General features: G+C 35.9%; 1 protein-coding gene across 1 annotated transcript in view; it reads left to right on the plus strand.

Annotated features, from left to right (window-relative positions):
• CACNA2D3 (calcium voltage-gated channel auxiliary subunit alpha2delta 3) overlaps positions 1–12,835 on the plus strand; it is a 395,571-nt gene that overhangs the window by 279,935 nt on the left and 102,801 nt on the right. Inside the window, exons 14-16 of the mRNA XM_090148165.1 lie at positions 6,231–6,302; positions 7,088–7,168; positions 10,961–11,035. Coding sequence (XP_090004291.1) covers positions 6,231–6,302; positions 7,088–7,168; positions 10,961–11,035 — 228 coding nt within the window. The remainder of the gene's footprint in view (positions 1–6,230; positions 6,303–7,087; positions 7,169–10,960; positions 11,036–12,835) is intronic.

A 12,835-nucleotide genomic window follows, 5' to 3' on the forward strand; every position in this document is an offset into this window, starting at 1 on the left:
CAATTTGCCAATTTTAACTGAGTAAGCATTTTAAACTGATGGTTTTTGGTGTTTCACTTTTGTGTGGCTAAACATAGACATATCCCTGTAACTTTTAACACTCACACAGTTTCCTGTATGGTCCCAGGCCATAATTTATATCTAAGCTAAAATAATAGCTATCCTTCATTCCAGTATTCTATATGAAACAATTAAATGGTCAAATTCCAATTTTCTGATGCTACCTGCCTGTCTCATGACTGCTCAGAACACAGAAGTACAGTAGTTGGAGGGGAATACGGCACCAGGTGAAACAAGGCTAATCCTGAGTGGAGAAAGGAAGGAGAGAGGTGGACTGGGAGTGTGATAGAGTTATTCGAGGTACTGAAATAAAAACAAATCCTCAGCATGAAACTCATATTTTAAGTACGTCCCTATGGAACTGCTGCCTGCTATGGATAAAGATTTCTAAACTCTGGCAGCCAGTTTCAGCATTGATGCCTTGTCACAGAATTTTCAGTGTTCCCATGCCCCAAATTTTCACCCAATTTTCAATCCCTTTGAATGTAGCAATGTTCTTCTCCACTTTTCAGCTTTTGCACAGGGCATATGGCTGTGTAGGCCAACAGACCTTCACTTTGACCTATTTCTTTGCCCTATTCTCTTAAGTCCTATTTCCTTTCAGGCCCACAGACCAATGCTTTGTAGGTCAGCATAGCTACACAACTCTCTTCAAATACTTGCTCAGATGCCTCTGTTCAGCCTCCTAAGCTTCATATCATTTTTTAATTGTGAATTTTAACTCTAAATTTAAAATCTGCCCTGTAAATAGGAGAGCCTGTGGAATTTTTCTGCAATTCAGGCACTGTAAGTCAGTTGAGTTTTGTGGAAATCAAAGCTGCTACTGTGGGATGGTGAAAAATCTAGGAGGAACAACACAGATCTAGGGAGATTAGAAATCAAAGGAATGTTATTGGGTTAAGATTAATCTACAAATAAATTTGGTCATTGTTGTGGTTATTTCGTATTTGCCATGAATCAGAATTGGTGAGAAATGGGTAAATCTGACTTTACTTGACAGTGTTCAGTGAAAGAGATGTCCTGTTCAGAAGAACTGCCCTACTGTTGTTACACTCTAATGTTAATGCAGAAACAAGGAATATGTTAAGAAAAAAAAAAAAAAAAACAAGAAAAATTCTCATTTTATGGATCTAGATATTGCATAAATCAGGAAATGTTGGCTGGAAAGAATTAACATTATGAATTCACTTCGGAGCTGAACAGGCCTGCTAGGATCTCATGATGTAAATCATAGACGTAATAAATTTTGTAAAAATAGATTTTTTGAAGTTTCAGATCTAGTATTTTCTTGGGTAATTGTCTTTTTAATACAGTGTCAAATTCTAGAAACTCTGGTATGCTCTGTGATTATCTAAAATACAAAATCTAAACTCTGAAAGATACCAAACAACTACAAGTTTACAAACTCAGAATTTGTTTCCTTTCTGTGGCTAACCGTATTTCAAAAATTAGCAACGAAATACAGAATTGCCCCTTCAAAGTAATTAAAAAATTAATTTATATATTGTTTAGTTGGCATCTTTCATTTAGCAGTAACAATTAGAGAATACTCTTATTTAACAGGATTTTAAAGCGTCACTTAAGAGCCAGCTAAAGTGAAACAATGCTGCATATTTTCTTTGAAGGATCTGAAATAATATCTAAAAAAGGGTATGGGCTCTGGTACTTTTACTTGTTCTTCTGTCTCAGGAGACAGTGACTGCTTCCTCACTAGCAGAGCCTGGCTTCATTATAATCACTGCACAATATATAAACACAAAATAACAGTAATAGACATTAGATAATAGATAATGTAGTAATAGAACACTACTATCATTGTCTTTGAAAATCTGGGCAGCTTGCTGTAACTTCTCTTGCCTGTATACTAAATGGGAGATGTTGATTACCGCACTCATTAGCTGCAGGTTTCAATCAAAATGCAACAGTCAGAAAATGGCAAGAAGAAAGTGAACTGAACGTTAAGTGACTTCTTTTGTTCTCTATACGACCACTCTGTTTTATGGGGCAGCCTATTTCTCCATATTTTTTTTCTCCATGCTTGCAAATTATGGAAAAACTTTCTTGAAGAAAATGTCTGTGGAATTCCTGTGTGATAAGGTAAACCTGGGGGTTTGTTTTGTAATGTGTAAGGCCCATACTAAATTGGTCTTTGGAAAAGTAGAAACTCCTAACTATTTAGTGGGAAATAAATATCTAACAGATTAAGGGGCATTTGAAAGGACAAGTATACTTAGTGCCATGCTGCATGTAATCAGAGCATTAAGCATGAAGATGACTCCGCACTCCAAGAGTTATTAAATAACCACTTGAAAGTAATCAAGGTGTAGTAACTGATATGCTGCTAACTAAGTAAGAGCTGGGTTTTGATGTCTGCCAGAACCTGGGTGTGTTAATGAATGTGATGTCCCAGGTAAAGAATAACTAAGACACTTACTACGCATTGAAGAAACAGAAAGAAACTTGATTTATCAATACTATGAAGTGTAAAAAACCACACGTTATTAAACATTGGAAAAAACAGTACAGTAGTAGAAGAGAATAAAAAAAAAAATAGGATTCTCAATGTGCTGGAAGAAATCAGAGCTATTAGTGGCTCTGCGTATTAATTTAGATGATGTTCTGGCATTTGGGTCAAAATTCATCCTTAATTGTGAACAAAATGAATCCACCAGCAGCATCTTGTTTCAGTACAAACACAGTATTGTGCAAATATACATTTGTCATACCTGACATGATTCTTGTGAACGCTACCATCCTGTAGAATCTGTTGAGTTTGGTAAGGATGAACCATGTAAACTCAGAACATAGTTTTCAATTTTCAGAAGGATGAAATATGCCAAATTAAGCATGTCTTCATAGAAGTAGCAGTGACTGTTAGTAGTAGTTTGTTCTAAAAGATTGAATAAGGTAAAGCCTAGTTAGAAATTCAGATTAAAAGTGTGTTGCTTCAGGTTTCAGTTATTCCCTAGGGTTCTCTACTGTATGTAACTCTTAACCACCCAGTTATGAGATTATTGCATTATATTCAAATGAATATTGTTCTGTGTATTTGCCCACAACAGTAAAAATCCCCATTCTTGTGTGTGAATGAGTTGATGAGTTGTTACCTGTTTAGAAGTGGGCACGTTGTGCTTATAGGTTAAAAAAAATCATACCTTAAGAGGTTTTCTGTAAGAAATATTTGGTTACAGTATTTTCTTTTGCGTGTCCCTACATGATTGTTTTCTGAAACTATGACTTTGCCCAGTAGATACGTTTGGAAATGAAAAGGATTGTCTACATGTTGGTATGGGGAGAAGAATAGTAAATAAGTAACTGAAGAGTGTATTACTCTTACTAATTGTTGCACAATAATATGAAATTCTGAAATAAGAACAGCCACTCAGAAACCTTATGATTATAAATTGTTATTCTGAATTTGTGATATCTAATATTTTTCTTTAAACATTAACTTCTAATTATTTGCTGATGATGCAAAAAAAGTAAAAAATAATAATAATCCCAGTAAGTCCCATAATATTAGTAATACATGATTGTTGTTGATATAAGCAATTTGGGAGGTTTTAGCAGTGATTAGAATGTTTCTGTTTGTTTGTTTCCCAGAATTACTGTTTTTTGAACATTTGCATAAGCTGTCACAGAGTTCTGCTGTATGTAAGAAATTGTCAGACTTAAAAAGAAGAATGCAGAATTCCTAGATCATGGCTTCCTTTGCAGTTTGTTCACGGACTCGAGCTTTAATTGTCCTAGCAATGATACCCAGTGGCTACTATTCTACTATTTCAAAGTACTTCTGTCAAAATGTCATTGCCCAGGGAATAAAGTTGCCCTCCCTTGGAGATAACTCCTCACAATCTCACAGAAGTGAATATTGAAGCATAAGTTGGTAACTCGATGAAACATCCCAAACACAAGTCATCGATCATCCAGTTATTTTCTGTCTCCCCTTACAGAAGCAGCCAACAACCTGCCCATCTACCAAAAAAGAAAAAAAAAGTCAAAAACCCATCAAAAAATAAAATTGCACTTCCATGAAAAATGATTGCATTAGCAATTGCAGATACTTGCAGATATCACAATTACAGGGCAGTAATTATCTGCATGCTTCCATAGATGCTTTTGAGACTTCACGATGAGTTCTCTTAGAATTTCCCAGGAACTCCATACTATTCTTTTTCCCCCATTTAAAGAATTTCAAACACCCTAAAACGTTACTGACAAGTCCCTTGGCTGGCATCCTATCTGAGAAATTGTTTCTAGTAATCCCTTGAGAGAAAGTAGGCTCACTGTAAAATAATACCATAATGATACTTGACAAATTCATAATGTCAGAGATGAACAACCCTGGGCAATCATATAAAATCTCTAAACGCTCCAAGATGTCACCCCATAATCAGCAGAACGCTTTTTCAGTTCCTGGTGTACATGTGTTCAGGACTATTGAACATCAATACCACAGCAAGCTCCTCTCCATACAAATCATGTCAGTGTGCTTAACTGTACTACTCTAGCCAAAGAGGGTACATTCCTGGGCTAGTTCAGCTGCTTTTAGTGCAACCCCTGGACTCAGTGTTTTGTTGGGTTGGTATTTCTTTTGTTTGTTTCTTAATAATTTACTATTGTTTAATAGATCAAGGATCGTATCAGGACTGGAAATTAGGTATTTATTAAAAGGGAAGACAAAACAAATAATAGAACACGATTGTGAGCTGGTTCCACCTCATGTCCCTGTTGATTCCTTATCAGATGTAAACCTTGATCCTAAAATTCATTTGTCTGATGTCCTCAAACATTCTTCCTCACCATAAGATAGTGCCATGCTTCAGTTGGGAAAACTGAAACCCTCCTGAAACAGACGGGGAGCTGCAAGCCATGTAACGTTCTAGATTTTCCTTGTCTAATTTATTAATGTGAAATGTGATTGATAAAATATTGTTGTAACAATATATAGGCTTTGTGTTCTGAAAATTTAAAGAGTTGATAGCTATTTCATTGTTGAAAAAAAAAAGAAGTATTATTAGGAAAAAAAATTGCATAGATTCTCAAAAATAAGTGTTTAAAATACTGCCTGAGTTCAGAAAATATGATACTGATGGAGCAGCAGTAAGAGAATATCACTGTTGCAATTGGTATGACTCTTACCTCCAAATTTTTCAGTAAGATTGTCTCTCCTTGTGAATTTGGCTAAACACAGATACAATTTAGCAGAACTTAATTGTCCTTAGAAATGATGAATCACAATAAAGTTGTGATTATAACTGGATATGTCATACTTTTAAAAAAGGATAAGCATTTTAAACTTTAAATGTCTTCCAAAATTATAGGGGCAGAAAGTGTTTAACAGTAACCCTCAACTTCCTCCTTGCATTATCTTTCATATGTAGATGATGGAGATTCACAAGCACACAGAACAGTGCTTGTTGCTTGAGCACTACAGCTAACACTTGCCTTATGGCAGAGATACAATGAGAGATATAGCCAGAGAGCACAGAGACAATAGTCTGAGCAAAGCCACTCTGCTGTGGTCAATGATAAGCATGTTTCTCTTGAATGGAACCAAGGTCAGGAGATCTGTTTTCTTACTAAATTGAAGAAATATGTTGCAACCTGAAGTGCAGCATCAGCTAATGCTTCATGCCACCACTTAGTCCAGCAAACTGAAACCGGATGGAGCAAAGATGCTCCTGGGATCCTTACTGGCTGTCATCCTTTCTGCTGCAGTGCTAGCTGATGAGATCTCAATCTGAACCAGAAACAAAGTGCATGCAACTCATGACCTCTTGTTCCTAGCTGGGAGAAAACAACCCAAGGCAATCTTGGCATAGCTGACACTGGGAAAGATGTGGAACAGAGCTCCAGCTGCTTTGCTACTGCACATGCTGCTTCCACAGTCCACATTCCAGCCCCTTTGCGTCTCTCACGGGAAATTGCAGTAGGAAAGAAGAAGAGGCATCTTTCCTGCCAGTCCAGATGGTGGGGTGGGCAGAGCTGCTATAGTTGAAATGGAGCAGGGTGGGGCTGGGCTGGACTAACTGCAATTCTAAATTGATAAGCATCATTTAGATAAATTGCCTTCTCTCACTTTAACGAAGAAAATGTAATTGAAAAATGCAGTCACGCCTGTAATTATTCCTTGGTTCTTAGAGATAATATTTCTTTTTTAAATATAGCTTGCTGACGATCAGGGATTGGTGTTGATGACAACTGTTGCCATGCCGGTATTTAGTAAGCAAAATGAGACTGTAAGTACTCAGACTGTTTCTGCTGTGTGATCATAGAGTGGCTGCTGGGAAGTTGCTTTTAAGAGCCTAACAATGTTTTAGCCTGCTCTGTAAATTTTTATTCTTCTTATTTAGTCTACAGTCATTAACCCTGTGCTGGCATAAAAACGTGAACAAATAATCCCAAATATCTATACCCTAGACACCATAATAAAATAATAAAACCCTGTGTCTAAGAGAAAAACTCAGGCAACAGCACTTTCTTTTATGTTCTCTTCTTACAGCAGATGAAATCCATATATTTTTCTTCTTTGTACTGGTAGGCTTCTATTGTGTAGATCCAGAATTTAATTACTTGTGCATATATCATATACGTATATGTTTACTTTTGTTAATTTAAGACTTTATTAAAGAAAATTATGCATACTTTTTCCTTCATGCTTAGTTCTTCTCTTTTGCCTACTGAATGGCAGGATAAATTTTGAATGAAGGGAGTAACACATTTCAGCTGTATTTTTTTCATTTGGAAACTATTTTGCATGGAGAAAATTTTCTGTAGAGGGACTCAGTGACGATTGAAAGTTTGAATACCTTTTCTATCTGAATTGCAGATATAGTAGAAGGGAGAACCATTATTGACTAAATGACTGCTTGATTGGATTAACAGTACCAGCCTCTTCTTTCCCTACCTTTTAAATGATCTCTCTGATATCTATTCACTTCTCTAGAGTAGCTACAATGTTAAATTAGTGGTGAGAATGTTCATTACCATTGTGTTTCTCAGTACGTCTTACTGTTCTTTACAGAGATCAAAAGGGATTCTCCTGGGAGTAGTTGGCACAGATGTCCCAGTTAAAGAACTTCTAAAAGCTATTCCAAAATACAAGGTAATTCACAAATGTTGATATGTTGTTTTTACTCAGTGTAAGTGATACAATATTATTTATTTGGCATTTATTTATGTAAAATGAAAACTAGAGGGTAATTCTATGTTTATACTGACTTAGCTCCATTGTGTCACCCATTTTCCTCAGGAGTTTTACCTTTGCATAGCCAATTTTTCCTGCCAAAATTAATGTATGGCTTCATCTTCGAATTTCTGCACATCTCAGTATGCTCTAGAAGGTCACCTTTAATAAAATAAATGAGGCCATTCAACCACCCAATAGAAGCAGAAGGCCGCACAAAATAACAAGAAATTAATGCAGAAGATTTGAGTAATTTTGTATAAAAAGCAAAAATCTTGCCTTCGGGATTCCTGCCTATGTATCTTTCCTGTTCCAAACTGAATTAGGGCAGGCAGTGCATTTCAGCGAATGCCCAACCAGACCAGTGGTTCTTTCCCTCCTATCTAGTCTTCATAAAATATTTTCACTCTATGTAGTTTTTCAAAGTCAGCAAAAATTCTACTTTAAATATTTTTTAAAACAGAATTTGCAAAACATCAGCACTTATTTAAACAAAAAAGTAAAACTAAAAAAAAATAAAAGTTTCAAGTCCTTTCTAATTTTAATACACTGGCAATTAGCGAATGATTTTGTAGATCAACATGCCACAGGTGGGTGGTTTAAATTAAAGGAGAATTTGATTTAAAGAAAAGATACATAAAATAATGAAAATTATATTGATAAGGTGTATGGCAATAATTTCTTGGAACTTGCATTCCACTGGGATAGACACTATGCAAATGCAGAACAGAAAGGCTGTCCTAACTGGAAAGAAATTTGCAGAGTGTGAGAAGAGGCAGCAGATGAACCTTGGGAGCAGGACTTAATGAAGAGAGACATTCCAGGTCAGGATAAATAACAGTACGGTCTCAATACAGGAACCACTGAAGTTAATTAACCAAAATTTAGATTATACCATTTGTGTATGCAGAATCACTAGAAGGTGGCAGAGGAAAGGATTGCATATGCTAAATCTGGAGCTATGAAAATCTTTGTTGTCACCTTCCCATAACCTAAGAGTAGAACAAATTTCATTTGCAATGAAAAGGATGAACAGTGTTGTAGTAACTGAAGGTAGGTGAAAGTCTGGCTGTTCGTGGCTATATAAATAATGGCCAAATCATAGAGATATTATTCAGAAGGCTTCTGTAAGATATAGACATATTCTGAATACACAAAGTATAGAGTGTGGACCCTGAATGACAGGTACTGCAGCAGATTTATTCAAAGTGATTCAGAAAAGGAGAAGATAGGCAGGGAGATTAAAATTTCTGGTTTATTCATAAGATATAACATTTTTGAAGACTTAGTTTTCTGAGGAAGTAATATACAATCCTGTTTCTGAATACAAGACTATTTGAAAGTACATTTTATACTGCAGGATGTAATGCAAGAGAAGATTATTACAAGAGGCATCAATATCATGCAATACAATTACGTTAGTGAAATCATTTGAGTTATAACTTCCAGTCTCACATACCATAAACATTTCTGAACAGTAAAAAGACCATGCAATTGCAAGAGCATAATCGCCCCTGGGACCCATTCCTGTAGAGGCAGTATGTGAAATAAAATTCACACAGGGATATAAAATGATTGGTTGGAAATAGAATTCTGCTGACCTGGAATTCTCTCAGCTTGGATGAGATGGGTTTTATGCAGAGGAAGATGAATAATAACAATGAGCTATTTTCAGCAGTCATTTTCCAGACTAAACTTCCCCAGATGTCAGTGGGAGTTTGTTCTTAATAAGGTAGGGTTGGATTTACTTTTCATGTGCCATTTTACTGTTACAAAATTTTTTTCGTTTCTCAATCAGTTTGTCATTTAGAGAGTTCAAGCTTAAAAGTGGCAACACAGCTGTAAGCAATACTCTCTCTCAAACCAAAGCATTTTATGTGCAAAGTATACAGACTCATGTATTGCAGAACACACAACAAATACTACCCTCGCTGTGCTGGTATACTTCAAATTGGCAAATGCTTTTTATGCTGTGAAGTGTACCACCCACATTTGTTTTGTTACCTGACATCCATTGCTTGGACATCATTCTGCAGTTATCAACACAGGCAGTTATATTCAAGATCTGATATTTAGCCAACAGCTAGTTCACTTGTCATACTATAATAGGTAAAATATGTCCACTGTTATTATTTTGGTTCTCCTTCCTTTATGAAGAGATGCCAAGAACATATCACCTTCCATTACTTTTGTAGAAGTTTATTGCTTTAGGAAAACTGCTAATTTATGAAACAATCTTCTCTATAGCAGATACAGTTGACCATATACAATCATTCACAGACAGATATGGTATAAATCTACCTGGCATGTTTTCTCTATGACCTTGCCATAATGTAATACCCCGTTATATATTCCCAGAAAATAACAGAAGCCCACAGAGTTGCTAACCTATTTATCTCTTAGAAATGATTCTAGCTTGTCGACCTTTCTCACATTGCTTCATGCCAGACAAAGTCCCGAGGACCCACTTCAGCAAAGCATTTAAGAATGGACTAAAGTTTGAGGAAATAAAATTAAAAAAAAGCTTGAATTGAATTTAAACATCTTGGTAAGGCATATTGCTGAATGAGGACAGTTTTCTCTTTGCTCAACCAGATCGTTCATAGGGAACAAAGGAAATATTATGTTTTCAAAAGTTTGTCTGTTAGCAGGGAGAAACATGGAGCAAACACCAAAGCAAAATACTTCTGGGTTGTCGGTTTTCCTTTGTTTTGTTTTGATACCTCACCAAATCAGGATGCTTACATAAAGATATGACTATTGAAACTGAATCACATTCACATTGAGCAGTTTCATAGCTATATGGAATGCCATATTATTTGGCTTCATGACTGGAAAGCACTGAGTGAGGATGCATTGCAAGCATGCCCTCAGCATGGCAGAAGGCAGTTACACACTGAAGCTGCAGAAGGATACTATATTAGCATCACAGTTATGCTAAGAAGGGATGTTGGAATGACCACATGAATGATTTGCAGGTATATTTGGTCACTCAGTAGGTGCAGTCAGCTGTGTAATGGTCGTATTGTTAAAAGAGTAGTATTGCTATTTAAATAAGTTCAGTGTTAAATTTGATTGTGTATCCTGTTAGGCTTCATAAAGCATTTCATTGCTCTTGTATGATGTCCCATAATTCCACTTGGTACAAACATGTAAATTAAATGAATTTCTTATAGGCCCATGCCTTCTTCTGTGTCTCCCAGTGAATCTGAATTAACAGAGAGCTAAATGTAAATATAATCTATGGCAGGTCACTGCTCGATCAGTGTAACTGTACTTCCAGTATCATTGATTTAAGTGCTTCTTTTACAACATCACTTGAACAAGCGAGGCAAAACAAACCTAGCTGCTCCAGGGAATGTGTGAAGGTGTCAGCATACCTTTGACTTGATACACTTTGTATGGGACGTGCTACGTACAAGTATATATCTAATTCACTCCAAGGTACATAGTAGTGAGTGTCTTAGATAACAAAATATGTCTGTGACATTTTAAAGTTGTGCTATATGCTGAATTCATCACAATGGCAGGTTCTCATTTGCAAAAATGTCAGGGATCAAAGCTCTGCATATATTATAGTGAAATACTGTGTGGGTGAGTGTTTTGAATACCATCTTTAAGCCCTGGATAACTGAATGTTTGCCTGCTTTTTGTTTAAGAATTTACTGTAGGCCATGCTAATTAGTATTTCTTTCTCATTTACTCTTACAGTTAGGTATTCACGGATATGCTTTTGCAATTACAAACAATGGATATATTTTGACCCATCCAGAACTTAGGCCTTTGGTAAGAATACTATTTACTGGTTTATTTTATCTAGATATATACATTGCGCTTGTTTATCTTTTAATGTGAAGAAGATATTCATTTTTTAAAAGAAGCATCAGATGATGTACTTTATAATGCTTTATAGCACTTTATAATGCTTGATAAATTTACCTCTGGAAACAAAGATTATCATAAAAAACATCATGGAAAATAAATATACTAGTTTCTTTAAGGGATGCAGGTCTCCACTGCTGCAAAATGGCAAAGCCAAAAATTGCTGTAATTACGTTCATTTTATATTGAAATGGAATGCCAGAGTGCTCTATTGCTGCGTAATAACCCTTATTTGTCATGTTAAAGTGTTAAAGCTAATTTAATATGTGTACAGAAATTTCAGTAAAGCATACTTTTAAGCAAAATAAGGGCACTAGGGATATTCATACTAAAAGAGGACTAGCAGCAAATTCTGCCTTTAGTTTCCCTTATCATTGTCTTTTCAGTAATCACGGTAAGAAAAATAGAAGTGCCTGTTACGCAAATGTTTATAAGCTTAACACCCATGAGAACTGGTACATTCTTGATTGCATCATTGTTTAGTAACAGCACGTGCAAGTGTTCCATCACTATCAACTCTTAGTAAAGCATTGGTATTAATGATTCCACTGCTGTGTACACATGGACGCCATATGTGTCATTATAATTTTTCTTCAATCAAGAATATCGCTCATGGTTCTGTTAGAATTTCTCACAGACACGGAAAGGAAGACAGTATGTGCTTAGGATATGTCAAATTACTGACCAATAAGCAACATAATTCTCATAAATGACTTCTGCAAATTAACCCACTGTCAAATCCCAGTCAGTTAAAATAGCACGCTTCAGTGACTATTTTTTGCTGAAATATTTTTTTTACCTTCATGTTCCCTGCAGATGATTCCAGTGAAGATGAGTTTTTATCCTATTGCTCTAAGGGGAACAGGGCCTCTGCCATCCAAATATATAATGGTTAGGGAATAAAAAACTTCCAGCCTCAGTAGAAGCAGTTTACTCTTAAGGAAGACAGCAAGCTCTGAATCAATCCCTAAGCATTTCCTCTCTTAATGCATTTTGTCTCTACAAGACAGTGCATACATCTCAAGTATATACTAAAAGAATCTTCTGAATCCAATTAGCAGCAGTGTCCAGCATGAGACTGCTCCTGAGGAAGATGCAGGAACTGAGTAAGAGGATGTAGGAAAGACTCACAGTAGTTAGCATAACTCTTTAGCTTCAGATAGGCTTCTGCTCGGAAACATTTGGTTCTCATTTTTAAACATTAAGGCCTGTTAGAGTGGATACTTCTGTTATCCATACTAACGTACTCATTTTTGCAGTCAGCATAACTTCTCATGTAATGATTTTTCCATACTGTAACTGTTTTATGCAGAGGCTTTATTTTTAATTCCGGTTTTAAATTTCATTAGAAGTAGCTTTCACGAACATGGAAAGCAGAAGCTCCTAATTTTTCTTTTCTTTTCCATTTCTTACTTTGTGTAGTGATTTGTAATGGATATCTCATTGAAACATCTCACCATAATAAACATCCAGTATTTTAAGTATTGCTGTAATATTTTTCTGTACTTGCTTTTCTACACAGTGTTGATGTATTCTCTCTATCTTTCTGACCTCTTATTTGTCCTTCCTCCATGTTCTTTGCTTTCTTGACTGCTGAGCTCTGTTTGGTAACCATAGCTGAGCAGAAGCAGCAATAGAGGCTGCACTAACCTCCTTAGAGCACCTGGATGATATACAGAGATTTGTAGTGCACCTTCAGGTTTC

The sequence above is a fragment of the Phasianus colchicus genome, chromosome 11 (assembly GCF_987193195.1).
Source record: "Phasianus colchicus chromosome 11, bPhaCol1.hap1.1, whole genome shotgun sequence".
Classification (NCBI taxonomy): Eukaryota; Metazoa; Chordata; class Aves; order Galliformes; family Phasianidae; genus Phasianus; species Phasianus colchicus.